We start from the raw sequence: 24236 nt of genomic DNA on the forward strand, positions 1-24236 counted from the left end.
ACCACCACCACCACCAGGCCTGCCTCTCCTCCTCCACCACCACCACCACCAGGCCTGCCTCTCCTCCTCCACCACCACCACCACCAGGCCTGCCTCTCCTCCTCCACCACCACCACCACCAGGCCTGCCTCTCCTCCTCCACCACCACCACCACCAGGCCTGCCTCTCCTCCTCCACCACCACCACCAGGCCTGCCTCTCCTCCTCCACCACCACCACCAGGCCTGCCTCTCCTCCTCCACCACCACCACCAGGCCTGCCTCTCCTCCTCCACCACCACCACCAGGCCTGCCTCTCCTCCTCCACCACCACCACCAGGCCTGCCTCTCCTCCTCCACCACCACCACCAGGCCTGCCTCTCCTCCTCCACCACCACCACCAGGCCTGCCTCTCCTCCTCCACCACCACCACCAGGCCTGCCTCTCCTCCTCCACCACCACCACCACCAGGCCTGCCTCTCCTCCTCCACCACCACCACCACCAGGCCTGCCTCTCCTCCTCCACCACCACCACCACCAGGCCTGCCTCTCCTCCTCCACCACCACCACCACCAGGCCTGCCTCTCCTCCTCCACCACCACCACCACCAGGCCTGCCTCTCCTCCTCCACCACCACCACCACCACCAGGCCTGCCTCTCCTCCTCCACCACCACCACCACCACCAGGCCTGCCTCTCCTCCTCCACCACCACCACCACCAGGCCTGCCTCTCCTCCTCCACCACCACCAGGCCTGCCTCTCCTCCTCCACCACCACCAGGCCTGCCTCTCCTCCTCCACCACCACCACCACCAGGCCTGCCTCTCCTCCTCCACCACCACCACCACCAGGCCTGCCTCTCCTCCTCCACCACCAGGCCTGCCTCTCCTCCTCCTCCACCACCAGGCCTGCCTCTCCTCCTCCTCCTCCACCACCAGGCCTGCCTCTCCTCCTCCTCCTCCACCACCAGGCCTGCCTCTCCTCCTCCTCCCCACCACCACCACCAGGCCTGCCTCTCCTCCTCCACCACCACCACCACCAGGCCTGCCTCTCCTCCTCCACCACCACCACCACCACCAGGCCTGCCTCTCCTCCTCCACCACCACCACCACCAGGCCTGCCTCTCCTCCTCCACCACCACCACCACCACCACCACCAGGCCTGCCTCTCCTCCTCCACCACCACCACCACCAGGCCTGCCTCTCCTCCTCCACCACCACCACCACCAGGCCTGCCTCTCCTCCTCCACCACCACCACCACCAGGCCTGCCTCTCCTCCTCCACCACCACCACCACCAGGCCTGCCTCTCCTCCTCCACCACCACCACCACCACCACCACCAGGCCTGCCTCTCCTCCTCCACCACCACCACCACCAGGCCTGCCTCTCCTCCTCCACCACCACCACCACCAGGCCTGCCTCTCCTCCTCCACCACCACCACCACCAGGCCTGCCTCTCCTCCTCCACCACCACCACCACCAGGCCTGCCTCTCCTCCTCCACCACCACCACCAGGCCTGCCTCTCCTCCTCCACCACCACCACCAGGCCTGCCTCTCCTCCTCCACCACCACCAGGCCTGCCTCTCCTCCTCCACCACCACCACCACCAGGCCTGCCTCTCCTCCTCCACCACCACCAAGGCCTGCCTCTCCTCCTCCACCACCACCACCACCAGGCCTGCCTCTCCTCCTCCACCACCACCACCACCAGGCCTGCCTCTCCTCCTCCACCACCACCACCAGGCCTGCCTCTCCTCCTCCACCACCACCACCAGGCCTGCCTCTCCTCCTCCACCACCACCACCAGGCCTGCCTCTCCTCCTCCACCACCACCAGGCCTGCCTCTCCTCCTCCACCACCACCAGGCCTGCCTCTCCTCCTCCACCACCACCAGGCCTGCCTCTCCTCCTCCACCACCACCAGGCCTGCCTCTCCTCCTCCACCACCACCAGGCCTGCCTCTCCTCCTCCACCACCACCAGGCCTGCCTCTCCTCCTCCACCACCACCAGGCCTGCCTCTCCTCCACCAAGTCTCCTCTCTCACACCAACACACACAGGCAGACCCACAACCCCCCTCTGTCTCTCTCTAATTATCAGGCCTGGCCCCTGTGTGTTTTCCACAGCGGGAGCCTGTTCATGAAGACCACACACACACACACACACACACACACACACTTTACCACAGCGGGGTTCCTGGGGGGATCCCTTCATGAAGAGCATGCAGGGTGCTGCGTTGATCAGTCTCTTCAGACGCTCATTAAGGTCCTCTTTAGGGGGCTCCGCCCCTGGCCCGCCCAGCCCCCCCGAGCTGACCGACAGCCTCTGGACCTTATTGGTCAGCTCTGGGGCATGAGCGCCGTCCAGCCTGTCAATCTTCTGGCCACCCTGAGACCCACCAGAGGGTGGGGGAGAAAGAAAAATAACATTAATATTTTAACGCAATGGTTTTTCTTTTTGTTTGCATGTTTGTATTATTCTAGAGGAGGGTTGAGAGAGAGGCAGAGATCAAGAAAGAAAGCGTGAGAGGCCGAGAAAAAGAGAGAGGCAGAGAGAGAAAGAGAGAGAGAGGCAGAGAGAGAAAGACAGAGAAAGAGACAGAGGCAAAGAAAAAGAGAGAGAGAGAGAGAGAAAGAGAGAGAAAAAGAGAGAGAGAGAGAGAGAGAGAGAGAGGTTCAAGGACAGGAGTCCTCTCCCAGTTAAATGTTTGGCATGTTAAATCATCAGTGAAGGCCTGACAGAAGGCCTGATGATACTAACTGTGGAGAAGCTGTAAACTAGGTTATAGTTCCAAAGTTCCACAGACATGCGACTAACAGAAATTGAATAATGTGTCCCTGAACAAAGGGGGGGTCAAAATCAAAAGTAACAGTCAGTATCTGGTGTGGCCACCAGCTGCATTAAGTACTGCAGTGGATCTCCTCCTCATGGACTGCACCAGATTTTCCAGTTCTTGCTGTGAGATGTTACCCCACTCTTCCACCAAGGCACCTGCAAGCTCCCTGACATTTCTGGGGGGAATGGCCCTGGTCCTCACCCTCCGATCCAACAGGTCCCAGACGTGCTCAATGGGATTGAGATCCGGGCTCTTCGCTGGCCATGGCAGAACACTGACATTCCTGTCCTGCAGGAAATCATGCACAGAACGAGCAGTATGGCTGGTGGCATTGTCATGCTGGAGAGTCATGTCAGGATGAGCCTGCAGGAAGGGTACCACATGAGGGAGAAGGATGTCTTCCATGTAACGCACAGCATTGAGATTGCCTGCAATGACAACAAGCTCAGTCCGATGATGCTGTGACACACAGCCCCAGACCATGACGGACCTTCCATCTCCAAATCGATCCCACTCCAGAGTACAGGCCTCGGTGTAACTCTCATTCCTTCGATGATAAAGGCGAATCCGACCATCACCCCTGGTGAGACAAAACCGCAACTCATCAGTGAAGAGCACCTTTTGCCAGTCCTGTCTGGTCCAGCGACGGTGGGTTTGTGCACATAGACGACGTTGTTGCTGGTGACGTCTGGTGAGGACCTGCCTTACAACAGGCCTACAAGCCCTCAGTCCAGCCTCTCTCAGCCTATTGTGGACAGTCTGAGCACTGATGGAGGGATTGTGCGTTCCAGGTGTAACTCGAGCAGTTGTTGCCATTCTGTACCTCTCCCGCAGGTGTGATGTTCGGATGTACCGATCCTGTGCAGGTGTTGTTACACGTGGTCTGCCGATCAGCTGTCCATCCTGTCTCCCTGTAGCGCTGTCTTAGGCGTCTCACAGTACGGAAATTGCAATTTATTGCCCTGGCCACATCTACAGTCCTCATGCCTCCTTGCAGCATGCCTAAGGCACATTCACACAGATGAGCAGGGACCATGGGCATCTTTCTTTAGGTGTTTTTCAGAGTCAGTAGAAACTGCCTCTTTAGTGTCCTAAGTTTTCATAACTGTGACCTTAATTGTCTACTGTCTGTAAGCTATTAATGTCTTAACGACCGTTCCACAGGTGCATGTTCATTAATTGTTTATGGTTCATTGAACAAGCATGGGAAACAGTGTTTAAACCTTTTACAATTAAGATCTGGGAAGTTATTTGGATTTTTACGAATTATCTTTTAAAGACAGGGTCCTGAAAAAGGGAAGTTTCATTTTTAGTTGAGTTTATATATAAATACATACACAGTTGAAGTCGGAAGTTTACATACACCTAAGCCAAATACATTTAAACTCAGTTTTTCACATTTTCCTGACATTTAATCCAAGTAAAAATTCCCTGTTTTAGGTCAGTTAAGATCACCACTTTATTTTAAGAATGTGAAATGTCAGAATAATAGGAGAGAATTATTTATTTCAGCTTTTATTTCGTTCATCACATTCCCAGTGGGTCAGAAGTTTACATACACATCAATTAGTATTTGTTAGTATTTGGTAGCATTGCCTTTAATCTTCCCACAGTAAGTTGGGTGAATTCTGGCCCATTCCTCCTGACAGAGCTGGTGTAACCGAGTCAGGTTTGTAGGCCTCCTTGCTCCCACACACTTTTTCAGTTCTGCCCAAAAATGTTCTATAGGATAGAGGTCAGGGCTTTGTGGTGGTCACTCCAATACCTTGACTTTGTTGTCCTTAAGCCATTTTGCCACAACTTTGGAAGCATGCTTGGGGTCATTGTCCATTTGGAAGACCCATTTTGTGACCAAGCTTTAACTTCCTGACTGATGTCTTGAGATATTGCTTCAATATATCCACATAATTTTCCTGCCTCATGATGCCATCTATTTTGTGAAGTGCACCAGTCCCTCTTGCAGCAAAGCACCCCCACAACATGATGCTGCCACCCCCGTGTTTCACGGTTGGGATAGTGTTCTTCGGCTTGCAAGCGTCCCCCTTTTTCCTCCAAACATAACGATGGTCATTTTGGTCAAACAGTTCTATTTTTGTTTCATCAGACCAGAGGACATTTCTCCAAAAAGTACAATCTTTGTCCCCATGTGCAGTTGCACACCGTAGTCTGGCTTTTTTATGGCGGTTTTGGAGGAGTGGCTTCTTCCTTGCTGAGCAGCCTTTCAGGTTATATCGATATAGGACTCGTTTTACTGTGGATATAGATACTTTTGTACCAGTTTCCTCCAGCATCTTCACAAGGTCCTTTGCTGTTTTTCTGGGATTGATTTGCACTTTTAGCACCAAAGTACGTTCATCTCTAGGAGACAGAACGCGTCTCCTTCCTGAGCGGTATGACGGCTGCATGGTCCCATGGTGTTTATACTTGCGTACTATTGTTTGTACAGATGAACGTGGTACCTTCAGGTGTTTGGAAATTGCTCCCAAGGATGAACCAGACTGGTGGAGGTCTACAATTTGTTTTCTGAGGTCTTGGCTGATTTCTTTTGATTTTCCCATGATGTCAAGCAAAGAGGCACTGTGTTTGAAGGTATGCCTTGAAATACATCCACAGGTACACCTCCAATTGACTCAAATGATGTCAATTAGAATATCAGAAGCTTCTAAAGCCATGACATCATTTTCTGGAATTGTCCAAGCTGTTTAAAGGCACAGTCAACTTAGTGCATGTAAACTTCTGACCCACTGGAATTGTGATACAGTGAATTATAAGTGAAATAATGTCTGTAAACAATTGTTGGAAAAATGACTTGTGTCGTGCACAAAGTAGATGTCCTAACCGACTTGCCAAAACTATAATTTGTTAACAAGAAATTTCTGGAGTGGTTGAAAAACGAGTTTTAATGACTAACCTAAACTTCCGACTTCAACTGTATGCACACACACACAAAATACATGACCAAAGGTATGTTGACACCTGCTCGTCGAACATCTCATTCCTAAATCATGGCCATGATATAGAGTTGGTCCCCCCTTTGCTGCTATAACAGCCTCCACTCTTCTGGGAAGGCTTACCACTAGATGTTGGAACATTGCTGCCGGGACTTGCTTCTATTCAGCCACAAGAGCATTAGTGAGGTCGGGCACTGATGTTGGGGCGATTAGGCCTGGCTCGCAGTCGGTGTTCCAATTCATCCCAAAGGTGTTTGATGGGGTTGAGGTCAGGGCTCTGTGCAGGCCAGTCAAGTTCTTCCACACCGACCTCGACAAACCATTTCTGTATGGACCTCTCTTTGTGCACGGAGGCATTGTCATGCTGAAACAGGAAAGGGCCTTCCCCAAACTGTTGCCACAAAGTTGGAAGCACAGAATCGTCTAGAATGTCATTGTATGCTGTAGCGTTAAGATTTCCCTTCACTTGGACTAGCCCAAACTATGAAAAACAGCCCCAGACCATTATTCCTCCTCCACCAGACTTTACAGTTGGCACTATGCATTGGGACAGGTAGCATCCTCCTGGCATTCGCCAAACCTAGGTTTGTTCATTGGACTGCCAGATGGTGAAGCGCGATTCATCACTTCAGAGAACGCGTTTCCACTGCTCCAGAGTCCAATGGTGGCGAGCTTTACACCACTCCAGCCGACCATTGGCATTGCGCATGGTGATCTTAGGCTTGTGTGCGGCTGCTCGGCCACAGAAACCCATTTCATTAAGCTCCTGATGAACAGTTCTTGTGGTGACGTTGCTTCCAGAGGCAGTTTGGAACTAGGTCGTGAGTGTTGCTAATGAGGACAGACGATTTTTACGTGCTACAGCACTCGACAGTCCCGTTCTGTGAGATTGTGTGGCCTACCACTTCGCAGCTGAGCCGCTGTTGCTCCTAGACGTTTCCATTTCTCAATAACAGCACTTACAGTTAAACGGGGAATTTGACCAACTGACTTGTTGGAAAGGTGGCATCCTATGTCAGTGCCACGTTGAAAGTCACAGCTCTTCAGTACAGGCCATTCTACTGCCAATGTTTGTCTATGGAGATTGCATGGCTGTGTGCTCGATTTTATATACCGGTCAGCAACGGGTGTGGCTGAAATAGCCAAATCCAATAATAGATTTGGCCAAGTAGTGTAAATTAGTTTTTTACAATACTTGACTCACCTTAAAGAAGAGGAAGGTCGGGACTGAGGCAATAAGACTCACCTTAAAGAAGAGGAAGGTCGGGACTGAGGCAATACGATTCACCTTAAAGAAGAGGAAGGTAGGGACTGAGGCAATACGATTCACCTTAAAGAAGAGGAAGGTCGGGACTGAGGCAATAAGACTCACCTTAAAGAAGGGGAAGGTAGGGACTGAGGCAATCAGACTCACCTTAAAGAAGGGGAAGGTAGGGACTGAGGCAATCAGACTCACCTTAAAGAAGAGGAAGGTCGGGACTGAGGCAATACGATTCACCTTAAAGAAGAGGAAGGTCGGGACTGAGGCAATAAGACTCACCTTAAAGAAGGGGAAGGTCGGGACTGAGGCAATAAGACTCACCTTAAAAAAGGGGAAGGTAGGGACTGAGGCAATCAGACTCACCTTAAAGAAGAGGAAGGTCGGGACTGAGGCAATAAGACTCACTTTAAAGAAGAGGAAGGTCGGGACTGAGGCAATAAGACTCACCTTAAAGAAGAGGAAGGTCGGGACTGAGGCAATAAGACTCACCTTAAAGAAGATGAAAGTCGGGACTGAGGCAATAAGACTCACCTTAAAGAAGAGGAAGGTCGGGACTGAGGCAATAAGACTCACCTTAAAGAAGAGGAAGGTCGGGACTGAGGCGATCTCATATTTCTCTGATACCTCTGGCACTGCTTCTGCCTCCAGCTGTAAGACAGAGAGGAGGGAAGGAGGGAGGGAGGGAGGAAGGGATGGAGGGAGGGAGGGAGAGAGAGAAGGGAAGGGGGAGGAAGGGATGGAGGGAGAGAGAGAGAGAAGGGAAGGAGGGATGGAGGAAGAGAGAGAGAAGGGAAGGAGGGATGGATGGAGAGAGAAGGGAAGGAGGGAGGAAGGGATGGAGGGAGAGAGAGAAGGGAAGGAGGGAGGAAGGGATGAGGGAGAGAGAGAAGGGAAGGAGGGAGGAAGGGATGAGGGAGAGAGAGAAGGGAAGGAGGGAGGAAGGGATGAGGGAGAGAGAGAGAAGGGAAGGAGGGAGGAAGCGATGGAGGGAGAGAGAGAAGGGAAGGAGGGATGGAGGAAGAGAGAGAGAAGGGAAGGAGGGATGGAGGAAGAGAGAGAGAAGGGAAGGAGGGAGGAAGGGATGGCGGGAGAGAGAGAGGAGGGAGGAAGGGATGGAGGGAGAGAGAGAAGGGAAGGAGGAAGGAAGGGATGAGGGAGAGAGAGAAGGGAAGGAGGAAGGAAGGGATGAGGGAGAGAGAGAAGGAGGGAGGGAGGAAGGGATGAGGGAGAGAGAGAAGGGAAGGAGGGAGGAAGGGATGAGGGAGAGAGAGAAGGGAAGGAGGGAGGAAGGGATGAGGGAGAGAGAGAAGGGAAGGAGGGAGGAAGGGATGAGGGAGAGAGAGAAGGAGGGAGGAAGGGATGAGGGAGAGAGAGAGGAGGGAAGGAGGAAGGAAGGGATGAGGGAGAGAGAGAAGGAGGGAGGAAGGGATGAGGGAGAGAGAGAGGAGGGAGGAAGGGATGAGGGAGAGAGAGAGGAGGGAGGAAGGGATGGAGGGAGAGAGAGAAGGGAAGGAGGAAGGAAGGGATGAGGGAGAGAGAGAAGGGAAGGAGGGAGGAAGGGATGAGGGAGAGAGAGAAGGGAAGGAGGGAGGAAGGGATGAGGGAGAGAGAGAAGGGAAGGAGGGAGGAAGGGATGAGGGAGAGAGAGAAGGGAAGGAGGGAGGAAGGGATGAGGGAGAGAGAGAAGGGAAGGAGGGAGGAAGGGATGAGGGAGAGAGAGAAGGGAAGGAGGGAGGAAGGGATGAGGGAGAGAGAGAAGGGAAGGAGGGAGGAAGGGATGAGGGAGAGAGAGAAGGGAAGGAGGGAGGAAGGGATGAGGGAGAGAGAGAAGGGAAGGAGGGAGGAAGGGATGAGGGAGAGAGAGAAGGGAAGGAGGGAGGAAGGGATGGAGGGAGGGTGAGAAGGGAAGGAGGGAGAGAGAGAAGGGAAGGAGTGAGGAAGGGATGGAGGGAGGGAGAGAGAGAACAAAGCAAGGGAAGAGGAAGGGAGAAAGAGATGGAGTGAATGAGGGAGGAAGGGAATGAGGGAGAGAGAGAGAGAGAGGACAAAGCAAGGGAAGAGGAAGGGAGAAAGAGATGGAGTGAATGAGGGATCATCCACACAATGTTGATAACCCTTTGTTCCCTTTCCAAGCCATCAAACAATGTCTGCATCCACACATGAAGAACCCCACTGCACCCCACTGAATTTCCCCTCAACACTAGGTTTATTTAGCCAGGAGGCATCACCCTTCAGGGAGAAAATAAAGCACACATTCACCACTTTGATATGTCTAACAAGCAAGACAAATGAGAGAGCAGAGCAGTAGCATCTCCTGCTCTGCGCGGGGTGCTGTGATCTGTGATTGGTGATGGATAGTTGCTTTGTTCTTGATAGTGGTGGCAATCCACCAGGACCAAATTAAAGGAACTAGTGTGACCACACACCTCAAACTACCAGAGGAATAAAATAGTTCAAGTTTGCATTTACTTTAAAATTATATATATATATATCATGTTCAAGTCAATTCAATGTGTAAAAACAATAGGCTACATGTGAGGAAACACAATGATGTTTCTGATTTCAACAGGGGTCACTTTAAAAAAGGTCAAGTTAACTGCCGTCCAACACTGGACCATCACACAAACAGGGCTTTTGAAGGTTTCTATTTCACCATGAATCTCCAGAAACGCCCCCCCCAGGCAGAGGAAAGAAAACCAACATTGATGCACAAATTGACCCAGAGATTGTTTAATCATATTTAGCTAGCACATATTGAAATCCATAAATCACTGAGCCAGCTTGGCGCAGCCAGCCATTACAGACAGGCGATTACAGACATCACTTATTTCCTGCCTGGAGCAAACTCTGCTGTTTGTGTTCCTGATCCATGAGGCAGGGCATTATGGCTGACAGACACTTATAGGCTATATGAACACAACCTACATTAATGCTGGGAAATATAGCTATGAGGATGGTAACATATAGTCACTAAATATTTATAGTAAAATGCTTGTTTCCATTTGATATGGGTAATAACGGTGCTATTGATTGGTTAGAGACAACATAGGCTGGTACAGAAACAACAGACTCATATTGGAGTATGTAGGAATATTGTTCATAGTTGGAAAAAATAACTTGAAACACAAATTAAGAAAATAGCTGTTTTCCAGTGTACAATATGTAGGATCAAATATCAATCTACTGCTCTTGGATATATTCTTCATTCCATTCCTTTACTTTTGTGTGTATTGTTGTGAAATTGTTAAGATATTGTTAGATATTACTGCACTGTTGGAGCTAGAAACACAAGCATTTCGCTACACCCGCAATAACATCTCCTAAATATGTGTATGTGACCAATAACATCTGCTAAACATGTGTATGTGATCAATAACATCTGCTAAACATGTGTATGTGACCAATAACATTAGACAAATAACATGTGATTTAAAATGACACCATATTCTCTATATACCTAGTGTACTACATTGCACCTGTGGGATCTGGTCAAAAGCAGTGCACTATGAAAGTAATTCTACATCTCTTCAGAATACTCTAAAATCTCAGGATATAAAATAAATGTGGAAAAAACTGGAGAAATAAATAATAAAAATAATACTAACTTATGATCTACAGCAATCTTTTAAGTGGACCACAACATATCAAATATTTAGCGTGCTTAATGAGGGACAACAAATATATAAAGCTAAATAAATGTTAAACAAAAAAAATAAGTTAACTATAAATAAATGTTAAACAAAAAAAATAAGTTAACTAGGCACTCAACAATACGAAAGCTGATCCACTTAAATGGAATAATCTTCCCATAAATCTTACAGGTAGAATAAACCTCTTCAGAACGGCATGGATCCTAAAGTTTTTATATTTATTCTGGGTAATACCAATCACCCCACCGAAGACATAAAAAAATTATTTAAGTATGCTTGGCCATAATATACTTTATATGACCAAATAAAACTCTGAATTAAATGGAAGGTTTTACATCTTCCTAAGTCTGAGGGAGGTTTAAACCTCAGCCTGTCCAACTGACAACCTCTTACAAAAAAATATGAACAATTGGATCTTGGGGTTTTGCAATGAGCATATTACCGCCACACCAGCAGGCATGAGTCAAGTCAAATTCCAAAAAAATCCATGTGACCGTTGAGTCATGGTAATCTGCTTTAATACACTCTGGACATGCTTTGGTAGTACCCAACTTGCTAACTACCATCATGTCCTAATGGCCTGGTACTCAGGGCTCTATTGTCCCTCCATCAGGTCCTAATGACCTGGTACTCAGGGCTCTATTGCCCCTCCATCAGGTCCTAATGGTCTGGTACTCAGGGCTCTATTGTCCCTCCACCAGGTCCTAATGACCTGGTACTCAGGGCTCCATTGTCCCTCCATCAGGTCCTAATGGCCTGGTACTCAGGGCTCTATTGCCCCTCCATCAGGTCCTAATGGTCTGGTACTCAGGGCTCTATTGCCCCTCCATCAGGTCCTAATGGCCTGGTACTCAGGGCTCTATTGCCCCTCCATCAGGTCCTAATGGCCTGGTACTCAGGGCTCTATTGCCCCTCCATCAGGTCCTAATGGTCTGGTACTCAGGGCTCTATTGTCCCTCCATCAGGTCCTAATGGTCTGGTACTCAGGGCTCTATTGTCCCTCCACCAGGTCCTAATGACCTGGTACTCAGGGCTCTATTGCCCCTCCATCAGGTCCTAATGGCCTGGTACTCAGGGCTCTATTGCCCCTCCATCAGGTCCTAATGGTCTGGTACTCAGGGCTCTATTGCCCCTCCATCAGGTCCTAATGGCCTGGTACTCAGGGCTCTATTGCCCCTCCATCAGGTCCTAATGGCCTGGTACTCAGGGCTCTATTGCCCCTCCATCAGGTCCTAATGGTCTGGTACTCAGGGCTCTATTGTCCCTCTAACCACTCTGATATAAATGCAAATGCATTCTAAAATCACATCAAACACTTATCATTAAAACAGTTGGCCTATCTTACATTTAAAACTCACCTCACTGTGATGATCAATTTGAAGACAGAAGTTCAACAGCAGGTTGAAACAGAGTAAAACATGATTGTTGTGGATGTTGTTTAAAAGCCTAACACAACGAAATGGACAACGCTTTCTAAGGTGATAAATCATTCAAAAACACTCACGCATATTTTACCTTATGCCTATAGGCTTATGAGCCCAAGCCCCCCCACCCAAAAAACTGAATTAAATTGATGATTTTGCCGTTATACAATACATAGCCTACTGCATATTACCATGGCAGAAAAACATTTTTTTTTAAAACCTGATTTAAGATGTCTTTGGTACATAATTGGTCTAGTCTATACTCCAGATGAAATGAAGTAACCTTTTGCTACGCTGTAAAATGTCTATCCATGAGTCAGGGAGAGAACATATAGCCCTAAGCCATGCTGTTGGTTCATTGATTGTTCACGGCGGCTTACAGTTAACCTACACTTAGTGAATTAGTATTTGATGTAGAATAGTCTAGTAATAGGGAACATTTTATATTTTCAGAATTAATTGGGTGACATATTACCTTTAGCTATACAGAATATCTCACCGCCGTGTGTTTCCATCTCCTCCTCTCTCTCCTTTAATCCTTTCTGGAGTGCACAGTCACATATTACCTTTAGCTATACAGAATATCTCCTCCTCTCTCTCCTTTAATCCTTTCTGGAGTGCACAGACGGGCTGTCAACAGTTTAGTGAAATGTGTTTCCTTGCGAACAGATTTGACTTTGTTTCCTGAATTGAAGCACTAGGTAGCTGCAGGAACAAGGTTGGAGAGCCCATGGCATACAGAGTTTGAGTGGAATATCACCTGTCAGGCAGCGAGAACATGTAAACAGTGGTGGATACATGGAGTGAAATAAGGGTTCTTCTATTTATTTCTCAGCTGCTCATAATATGCTCCGCTATAAAACCCAAGTAGCCTACAAAACGGACCGGTGGGAAAGCTGGCCGTCGCTATTTACTATTAGAGTGCATACAGATGACAGGTATTTCCCCTCTGTCCCCTGTTCCTGCCCCCTGATCCCTGTTCCTGCCCCCTGACCCCTGTTCCTGATCCCTGATCCCTGTTCCTGCCCCCTGATCCCTGTTCCTGCCCCCTGTTCCGGCCCCCTGTTCCTGCCCCCTGATCCCTGTTCCTGATCCCTGTTCCTGCCCCCTGATCCTGCCCCCTGATCCTGTTCCCTGTTCCTGCCCCTTGATAATGGGCCATTCAAAATCGAAACTCAGTTTACATATTACCAAAGACAAGATTAAATTGAGAATAGTCTGGTGGGTGAAAATATGACCACTTGATGAGAGAACAGCTGTGCAGCCTGAGGCAAGGAACAAGAACACAAGCTTTTTCCTTCTACTTTCTCAAATCATCAATAGTCTTTTGTTCCACCATGCAGCCTATACAGGTTTTGATTTCTGAGAAATTCTAAAGGTTTGTATCATTCAAAACTAAAGCTGCGAAATAAATCTAAAACTAGTAAATATGACCTGTTTCAAATTGTCACTTTTACACTCAACATAGCCACTTCCTATGCTCACTCGCTCCATAACGGTATCCAATTTAACATCACTACATGTAACATCCATCACAAGGTATAGTATGTGTATCAGGCATCATGTAACATACATCACAAGGTATAGTATGTGTATCAGGCATCATGTAACATCCATCACAAGGTATAGTATGTGTATCAGGCATCATGTAACATCCATTACAAGGTATAGTATGTACCTTGACAAACATGGCGTGTTTGTTCTCCTTGGCCAGCTCTCCCATCACATCGTTCATCTGACTGCACTGAGGGGCCCATGCTGCCTGGAAGTGGACCACCGTAAGGAACCTGGTGGAACAGAGAAGTCACATTAGATTGGAATGGTGTAAGGCCGTAGGTGCACCGGTGAGGCTCATGGAAGAGACAGGTGTCAGATCTCAGCATAGCAATAGGTCTAAAACAGCACAACTTTATAGTGACACACAGATTCATATGCTAAAGATGTGGGACATGCATGCACTTGCCAGCTACTGTCTACCATCTATAGGCTGAGCTAATTGACACTGTTGACATCCATTAATTCTTACTTCCCATACACTGATGATCATGCACGAGATCACATGACTAGGACACTGGATCATAACAGGTCTTCTGGAATTCAACATTATTTTTTTATAGCCTACTTGTAATGATGGATTTCAAAAGCACAATAACTGAATGGACCTAGTTAGCTACCTAATTCTGAAATGGGCAGGCACCTGATGTTATGTAGGATAACACTAGTCATGTCTGATAAAGGGGGGTTAATCTCTCCCTTTCTTATAAGGGCTAGACCTAACGTTACATTATCAGGCATAGTATATAATGTCTGCCTAATAGAAAGGCTCACTAGGCTCTGCCATTTCGTGACAAGAATTCCACATGAGTTCAAGACACAAGAGCCTGACTGTTTATATCAGGTAAACACATCAGCGTGTACAATGATCAATTACATTCACACCATGTACAATAAACATGTATGTTATTAGCTAGCTAGATGTCCCAAGTTCGTTGTCGTCCCGACGACATGCTAAAGCAAATATCCGCTAAAATAGCTAAGCTAGTTAGTTGCACTTTAATTTGGAGCAGCTAGCTAGATAACGTTAGTTAGTTAACGTTCCCTAACATGGTGAAGCTACATGGTGAAGCTAGCTAGCTAGCTTTCGATATAACAGAAAAGTAGCTATCATAACAAGCTGAATATCACATGAGGCATATTTGAATGAAAACCATTCAATGGCTAATTACTTAAATGTCATGTTATTAAATTATGCACATACTTGCCAGCCTTTGATAGCAAGTCCTCAAACTGCTGCGAGGATGTTGCCTCCACAAAATTCGCCATGTTTTCAGACGTGTGTAATCGCTTACCGAGCGATTGGCAGAAGATACAAACCTTCCTGTTCTGCTTGTTAACACTGAGCTGAACGGGGGTCGGAACGCAGTCATGGTTATATTTAAACCCTGCGCTAGATATGGGTCTGAAAACGTACCTCCATGCAGGGATGGGATATACCACTGTACTCCAAAATGTGGACTACAGTGGCATATCACATCCATGAATGTAGGTACATTTTCCCGAACCATATCTCACCTTGCTCCGAAGTTAATGTAAACGATGACTTTGTTCCGACCCCAGTGCAGCTCAGTGTAAACAAGCTAATGGTACAGTCGGTATATTCTAGCAACTATATGGATGGAACAAGACATAACTACCTACACAGAGTCGGTCTATGACTGATCTATGAACTAAAAATGAATAAGCAACATGTAAAATACAAACATAGCTATATTATTGTTTAATTGCACAATATTGTTAATTCTAATGGAGAAAATGTATTGAGCATGCATTTGGTAGCGGGAAGAAGAGAAAAAAATGTCATTTGTCCTCATATTCCACAAACAAATAAATTCAATCAATCGTATTTAATAAAGCCCTTTATACATCAGTAACTGTGACAAAGTGCAATACAGACAGACCCCCTCTACTTGAAATTCAGGTTGGCTGTCTATCATTGGGAGTCTTTCAATGAGACACTTTCAAAAGTCAGAAGCAGAGAAATCAAGAGGTTGTTGTGTCCTTGCGGTAGAAAAGCGAACTGGAAGTAAAATAGCTAACCAGCTAACAAGGTAGCCAGAGATTTAATCGTTTTGTAGCCACTACTAGTTGTAATTTCATTGATTTATTTTTTATATTGCAGCCGGACGTTTCTGAAAAGACCTCGTTAGTATTAACTAACTAGCTAGCTAGCTAACTGGACGTGTAGCATTTGTTTGCCTGCCTGCCAGCTAGCTAACGTTACTGTTACCTTTGACATTTTTGTTATTAAATTCAGTCGATAGATTTAAATAATAATAATAGTAGGTATAATAATTTTCCACAACCATGGAATATATGACACCCCTCCAGAAGAAGAGACGCCACGAAGGAGACCTTCAACCCTGGAGAGATTGTCAGGCGGTATGAAGCTAACCTTCCTTAGACACTTTTATTTCCCTTGAAACCCGACGTTGAATTGCGTTGAATTCTAGTTAAGGCGGAAATTAGCGATAAAAATAAAAAAATGTATTCAACAATATTCTGGATTGTAGAGGCCGTGAGAGGAAACTTCCCTGATTTTTCAAGGGCTCGTTTCTGTCCGACGAAGAACTCAATGCAATTCAACGTCGTGTTTCCAGACAATAACGTTAATAGTAGCCTATTTGCTTTAGTGAAAACATTGTTGCTATTGGTGTATTTATAGTTTAGTTAACACCAGTCTATAGCTGTCCAGTTGGCTTGTTGCTATTTTTAGGCTAAATCATTTAATAGTGATTTATTGGTTATCACATGTGCAATGTGTATTTGTATTGCTACTAGTTTAGCTAACCTTGCATGCATATTTGGTTGTATGGGAGCTAGCTAGCTAAGTTTACAACATTTTAAAAGCCCGTGTAACTATGAATACGTGCTACACAGTCTCTCATGAAGAAACGTGCTCCTAGTACATTAACTAAGTGAATGAATGCATGCCTATAACAATTTAACTAACTAAATCGATCATTACCTGTCATGTTATACAACTATGCTGCATTGTTTTGAATCCTCAGAAACGACTGTGCAACAGAGTTGGAGTCTGCATCCAGGTTGAACATGGCGGGATGGTGACTGACAGTGCCATGGATACATGGGATGCCAGCATGCAACAGCAGAGTGTCCCAAACAGCAACAGCGGTGTCAGCATCAACCACCCAGCCTCTAACATGGTAGATATGCGTATTCAACTATTTTGGGATCTTTGTTGCTACAGTCAAGGCCAAAGGAGTTAGCCTCCCACATGCATTGCAGGAGTGTTTTTATGGTCCATGTTTTCCTCCTAAATGATGATGCTGTAGTAGTAATAAATGTTCATAGGTCAAGCAGTAAGAGATACTAGGCGTACCCATGACCCCATGCTTCCTCAACATCTTATCTCTAAGTTGTAGCCTTAGCTATCTTTATGACAGTTTCTCTCAATGTTGGTGATGTCAAGGAAGCAATAACTGTTTGGGAAATTGCATCTCATCCTCAAATGTTTTATTGCAGAACTACAATATGACAATCCATTAAATAATCAAGTGAAATTCTTGCCGTAATAACCCTCCAGGCTCGTGTTTTCTCTTGTACAGGTCTATGCAGTCCAAGGCAGCCAACGTTGTAATCGGTGCCTGGCAGGGGAGCCTGTAAGTAGTGTCCTGATTCTGATTTTTGCCTGAACATATCCCAGTAGTGTGGATGACTGATATCATATGTCAGTGTGTAGGCCAAACTCAGCATTTTGTAGAAGTCATCCAGAAACACCAAAACAATGGGATTTAACAGCTATAGCACATATTAACAAACATTCCTTATGTTAATATGGGATATTATGTCTCTTACTTTGGGGATAATTGTTGCACCTACAAAATCAACATAATAAAAGATGCCCGTTTTAGAAGGGTTGACTAAAGAACCTACCATATTGACCATGGAGCGCTTTGCTCTTCATGCTCACCTTGGGCCGAGTCAGCATTCTGGACTTTCTAATGTGAAAAGGGTTAATCAGTCCCTCCAGGTTTCTGCAATGACTTTTTGTTGTTGTTGCTAAATCAACAATTCCCTGCATATTATGCGAGGGCTTGTAAATTTGAGCAATCACTGCACTCTTTCCACGTGCAACGGTCAAATCATCGCAATATTGTCACATAAACCAGGCCCATCACCGCAGTACAAAAATAGGGCTTGCAATTTCAACCAATCTGAGTACATTTACTGCATAATATAGTTAAATGAAGCCACACATCAACAAATCCCCCCCCCAGCACAGTTTCACAACAAATTGGACTAAATCAGAGCATATTGCCATGCAAAATGTCAAGGTTGCCGCAGCAAAATCAAGCTGTTTGCCCTGCAAAAAATCCCATCAAAATGCTGGAGGGACTGGTTAATGAACATGACATGGGTTTCAGTCCCAAATGGCACCCTATTCCCTATATGGTGCACTACCCTATTCCCCACATAGTGCACTATATAGTGGAGAGGGTGCTATTTTGGGATGCTACCATCATGTAAAGGGTTTGTTCCATAAAGATTACCTGTGTCACATAATGAGTCTCTTCTCAGGGGCACATTAACCACATCATGGGGTATTGATTGGTTATCGTCATGATCAGAGATCGTTTGAAGAACTGAAGGGTCCTTGAGGATGAAGAGATTGATTGATTGATTGATTGCTTGATCAAGCCATTGTGTATGTGGCTGTGAACGTTTTATCAGTGTGCCTTGCCTTTTCTTGCTTTTAACCACAAGCACTGTATTGCTTCATGTATAGCCTCACATGTTTACACTACCTAACACTGGTATGGGGAAAATGGCTACTAACCAGACAGTAGACATGATCATTTCATACTGTCTTACTAACATTCTGTTTGAATGGAAAGATAACCACTACAGTGTAGTCTACATACAACCAAAAGGAATGAGCCATCAAGCCACCATTAATACTGTAACTTTATAATGTAATGTGGATACTCATTTAAAGTCAATGGATCTATTCAAAAAAATGACTTATTGTCCCAGTATCAAGACTGCTTCTAAAGCTGCCAGAAAATATACATGTAAATAATAATATTGAAAAGTAAAAACTTTTAAAAGTTATATCATTATTAACCTTTTTGAAATGGATAATCCTGTCTGCAAATATATTTTTGTGAAATACATATTTTATATATTTTTCTAAAATGTAATTGGCTGAATATAAAATAAGAAGTTTGTAACAATATTTGTGCTAATCGTTTAATTTTGGATAGTGTCCTGAATTTAGTGTTAATCTCATGGACATTTTCAGCCAGTTTTAAATAGTTTGATCTACACTTGAAATGTAGGGCTGTTTGACAATGATTTGTCTATTTCCCACTAGATTTGGTTTTGTGTTGTCTTACAATGATTTGAAGCCAGTTTCCACCTTGCCAAGCAGTGATTTTTATGCAAGGAATAGACAATAGTTGATGCTGTTAAATTTCAGGTTATGACTCAATGTAATAGTTTATTTTTAGTACAAGAAAAGCAACTTTCAATAAAGTATGATTTGATGAACAATGTGTGGACATTTAGATGTGTTTTTGTGACTACTGTTTCTTCGTTGTTATTCAATACCTTTTTTATATGAAGCTTATTTCCACATGTCATCTATTCATGGGCTTCTGCTGCCTGCTGTACATTGTGTGGATCTTTACCCTACGACAGTCTGGTATGTTTACTAGTGAATTATATGTGAACAGCATTTATTCTGTTACATTTGTCTCTCTTGTTTGAGGATATGTTTTGTTCCATATTACTGCTAGCTGTGTTTGGTTCACATGTCTCATGTCAGGAGGTAGCATATACTGTAGCTATCATCCCTATTCTTATCCATGGACTTTAACTAGATCACACATTTTCAGGCCACTTCTCTATTCCAGTATTTTTCAACTCCCCTGCCTTCTAGAACGTTAGCATGCGCCGTATCCTATCCTTCTAGAATGTTAGCATGCGCCGTATCCTATCCTTCTAGAATGTTAGCATGCGCCGTATCCTATCCTTCTAGAACGTTAGCGTAGTCCGTATCCTATCCTTTAGAACGTTAGCGTTGTCTGTATCCTATCCTTCTAGAACGTTAGCGTAGTTTGTATCCTATCCTTCTAGAATGTTAGCATGCTCCGTATCCTATCCTTCTAGAACGTTAGCATCCTCCGTATCCTATCCTTTAGAACGTTAGCGTTGTCTGTATCCTATCCCTCTAGAACGTTAGCGTAGTTTGTATCCTATCCTTCTAGAACATTAGCATAGTCTGTATCCTATCCTTCTAGAACGTTAGCATCCTCCGTATCCTATCCTTTAGAACGTTAGCATTCTCTTTTGGGTGTTGTATCTTACCCTTTATGATAGTTTCCAGTCCACCTCATATGATACGAAGTGATTGGCAGTTATAATGCCATGATGAATGATATATTCATAGATATCAGGGTATCAACATTATGGCTCAACAGATGCAATAGGGGAGGGCTAAAGTTTTGAGGAAAGTCAACCAGGATGGATTAATGAGTATTACCCTTACAATCTCCCCTGTCCTCCCCCAGTACAGCCCAGTGTACTAGCAAGAGAAATCCATGTGTTCTCACACAAAGCTAGACCTGAGGGAAATGGCTCTGAGGGCCTAGATTTTCAATAATGTAAGACAATAAAGCTTAAGCTTGAAACCTGCTGCAATATGCTACAAGTGTAAAGAGCTTAGCTGCTAATAAAATGGAAAAGAGAAATACCTCCAACTCATATTGGGAGATCAAGTATGCCCCAGAAGAGCCCTTCATGAAGACGTAATGAGCAGGGTGATGATATAGTCTGCGTCCAAAAATGGCACCCTACATAGTGCACTACTTTGGACCAGGTCCCATAGGGCTATGGTCCAAAGTAGTGTACTATGTAGGATATAGGGTGACATTTGGGATGGATGCAGGCTTCACGCAGACCAACCCTGACAAGTATCATTTTATGGATGTGGAATTATTTTGATTTCCTTAGGGATGTTTTGGACAATTGCACTTTTCATGTTCCCTTTCGGTCCCCTCTATTTTCTCCTGATCATCTGACTGGTCTGACTGCTACTGACACCCTGGTCTGACTGCTACTGACACCCTGGTCTGACTGCTACTGACACCCTGGTCTGACTACTACTGACACCCTGATCTGACTGCTACTGTCACCCTCGCCGTACTGCTACTGACACCCTGATCTGACTGGTCTGACTGCTACTGACACCCTGGTCTGACTGCTACTGACACCCTGGTCTGACTGGTCTGACTTCTACTGACACCCTGGTCTGACTACTACTGACACCCTGGTCTGACTGCTACTGACACCCTGGTCTGACTACTACTGACACCCTGGTCTGACTTCTACTGACACCCTGATCTGACTGCTACTGACACCCTGGTCTGACTGGTCTGACTGCTACTGACACCCTCGTCTGGCTGAGTTGCCATGCTTCTCCACAGGGAACCAGACAGATGTAATGGTTTCTCTGCGGAACAGCACTAGGTCAGACTCCTGGAATCTGACCTGCTTCTCCACAGGGAACCAGACAGATGTAATGGTTTCTCTGCTGAACAGCACTAGGTCAGACTCCTAGAATCTGACCTGCTTCTCCACGGGGAACCAGACAGATATAATGGTTTCTCTGCTGAACTGCACTAGGTCAGACTCCTGGAATCTGACCTGCTTCTCCACGGGGAACCAGACAGATGTAATGGTTTCTCTGCTGAACAGCACTAGGTCAGACTCCTGGAATCTGACCTGCTTCTCCACGGGGAACCAGACATATGTAATGGTTTCTCTGCTGAACAGCACTAGGTCAGACTCCTGGAATCTGACCTGCTTCTCCACAGGGAACCAGACAGATGTAATGGTTTCTCTGCTGAACAGCACTAGGTCAGACTCCTGGAATCTGACCTGCTTCTCCACGGGGAACCAGACAGATGTAATGGGTTCTCTGCTGAACAGCACTAGGTCAGACTCCTGGAATCTGACCTGCTTCTCCACGGGGAACCAGACAGATGTAATGGTTTCTCTGCTGAACAGCACTAGGTCAGACTCCTGGAATCTCATCAGCTGATGTACAAATCATCATGGACTAACTTTGTAGTACATTAACATTTTATTGCTTATTTTATTGCCTTATGCAATATGTAGCATTTGAGTATTATTTTTCTATATTTTTTAACTGTGTTTTAGATTCAGTGAATCATTAAGGAATAAGAGATGCTAAGAAAGGTGACAGTTTCTCTTTCTGCTCTTTATTCAACTCTGACCTTTTCCCTTTATGAATGTGTGATTCACTGGATCCCATCTTACAGCATGTCCTCCTACTTTGGTTCAGGCTTTGATCCACAATATTGCATTTAAAGTTCCACCCATGTAGTGCAAGGTGACCCCGCTCTCCATTGTTCCCTATGGGAACTCTATACTCGTGGAGCTCTTTCTTGTCCCTCCCTCAAAAAGTAGTCCCGTTCAGTAACAGAGTTCTACAGAGATGCAGAACAAAAGGTCATGCACAAAGACAGCCTTTTCTACAGTCTTGGTGGGATGGTGCTCTGTTGAACTGTTACAAAACGCTGATCAGTGTTTTGAAGCAAGACGAGGAGAACCAATAACTCTAACTGGTCTATTAATAATTCATAGTGCTGAGCGAGTAGTGATTTTTGAGGCCTGTTTAACTTTGATAATTAAAATATAATCCGTTTTCAATTTTGGTTTCGGAAAAATGTTTTTTTTTTACGTTAAATGCACTGCCATTACTGCTTATCACCCATTAAACATTATTTATTCACATTCATTTAATAAAATATTTCAGTTTTTGTGTATATTAAATGTGTTTTATTTAAAGACTATTTAATTCTAAGTCATCTCATCTCTGTAGCGCTGCTGCCCATGCTTTCTGACAAAATCACTATTTGAGTAGTTCTTCAAAGTAATTAAGCCATACTTTTATGACTGCTGAGTACCAACTATCAATCACTTAGATCATGTATTTTCAGGTAGAGATACCTCCCGAAGAAACTGCCCTCCATCCCCCTATCATGCATTCTCTTTTTTTACAGGCGGACAAGTAGGCGCACAATGTATTATGGTCATTGTAGTTAATTACCACGATTTCTGCGTTAAACTATGTAGAATATTGGCCTGTTGGAAACTACAACTCCCTACTACATCACACAGTTCGGGCTGGATCTGATTTATCTCTACAGAAACTGCAATGTGCACATTGAGCTCACAGAAAACCCCAGAAGGAAATGGAATTCTAATAATTGAACTGACGTTGGTCAATTATAGTAATAAAAAAAAGAAAAATACCCCAGAAGTAGGTTAATCGCTCAACACTAGTAATTAAAAACCATACAATAGCTAACAGTGCATGGTGAATTATATGGTTCCGTCCGACAACAAATTGAACAAAGTAAATATTCCCAATGCGAAGTGTAAAATGACTTCAATTACTGAGCCAATTTGTTCTAATTCACTGTTGTATACAAACACTTAAAACCCTGTCATGGTCATATTTATATAATGAGTGTTCAAAGTACACCTTGAATTCCCCTCCTATTTGACGTGAACCCATAACCAAGGGGGAAACAATTTATAGCGAATTCCAAGGTCATAAACTGTTAAATGGCCAGCAAAAAGACAACACATTGAAGCAAAATCCTTAGTTGCTACATCCATTTTTGGACATACATTTATGATATATACTCATTGATGCTTGAAGAATATAACTTATAAATGCCTCATGAGTGTAGTTCAACTGTCGTACTCCATCACAGGCCAAAATATATGCTCTTTTTACTCCAATGTCTGTAAACAACATAAATGTAAAGATATATATATACAGTTGAAGTCGGAAGTTTACATACACTTAAGTTGGAGTCATTAAAACTCGTTTTTCAACCACTCCACAAATTTCTTGATAAAAAGCTATAGTTTTGGCAAGTCAGTTAGGACATCTTGTCATCCTTGTGCATGACAAGTCATTTTTCCAACAATTGTTTACAGACATTAATTCACTTATAATTCACTGTATCACAATTCCAGTGGGTCAGAAGTTTACATACACTAAGTTGACTGTGCCTTTAAGCAGCTTGGAAAATTCCAGAAAATGATATCATGGCTTTGAAGCTTCTGATAGGTGAATTAACATAATTTGAGTCAATTGGAGGTGTACGTGTGGATGTATTTCAAGGCTTACCTTCAAACTCAGTGCCTCTTTACTTGACATCATGGGAAAATCAAAAGAAATCAGCCAAGACCTCAGAAAAAAATTGTTGACCTCCACAAGTCTGGTTCATCCTTGGGAGCAATTTCCAAATGCCTGAAGGTACCTCGTTCATCTGTACAAACAATAGTACGCAAGTATAAACACCATGAGACCACGCAGCCGTCATACCGCTCAGGAAGGAGACGCGTTCTGTCTCCTAGAGATAAACGTACTTTGGTGCGAAAAGTGCAAATAAATCCCAGATCAACAGCAAAGGACCATGTGAAGATGCTGGAGGAAACAGGTACAAAAGTATCTATATCCACAGTAAAACGAGTCCTATATCGATGTATCCTGAAAGGCCGCTCAGCAAGGAAGA

General features: G+C 45.1%; 2 protein-coding genes across 5 annotated transcripts in view; one reads left to right on the forward strand and one right to left on the reverse strand.

Moving 5' to 3' along the window:
* LOC106592187 (glutaredoxin 3) overlaps positions 1–16764 on the reverse strand; it is a 32515-nt gene extending 15751 nt beyond the window's left edge. Inside the window, exons 1-4 of one of the 3 annotated variants that reach the window (XM_045701117.1) lie at positions 16622–16764; positions 13775–13883; positions 7596–7670; positions 2158–2362 (exon numbers count right to left, since the gene is read on the reverse strand). In XM_045701117.1, the coding sequence (XP_045557073.1) occupies positions 2158–2362; positions 7596–7670; positions 13775–13831 (337 nt within the window). In that variant the 5' untranslated portion in view covers positions 13832–13883; positions 16622–16764. Of the gene's footprint in view, positions 1–2157; positions 2363–6965; positions 7053–7595; positions 7671–13774; positions 13884–14854; positions 15006–16621 lie in introns of those variants that run through there. The other 2 variants (XM_045701116.1, XM_045701118.1) reach the window with 2 other exon arrangements.
* Positions 15577–19167, forward strand: LOC106577356 (uncharacterized). Of its 2 annotated transcripts, none has more exons than XM_014155318.2 (4): positions 15577–16035; positions 16665–16820; positions 17223–17276; positions 18196–19167. In XM_014155318.2, exons 1-4 carry the CDS (start codon positions 15961–15963, stop codon positions 18223–18225), a joined length of 315 nt encoding a protein of 104 aa, XP_014010793.1. In that variant the 5' UTR covers positions 15577–15960; the 3' UTR covers positions 18226–19167. The 2 variants fall into 2 exon arrangements, with proteins under 2 accessions (XP_014010793.1, XP_045557075.1); XM_045701119.1 differs by lacking the exon at positions 15577–16035 and adding an exon at positions 16131–16261.
* The last annotated feature ends 5069 nt before the right edge of the window (positions 19168–24236 follow it).

This window comes from Salmo salar, chromosome ssa18 (assembly GCF_905237065.1).
Source record: "Salmo salar chromosome ssa18, Ssal_v3.1, whole genome shotgun sequence".
Taxonomy (NCBI): Eukaryota; Metazoa; Chordata; class Actinopteri; order Salmoniformes; family Salmonidae; genus Salmo; species Salmo salar.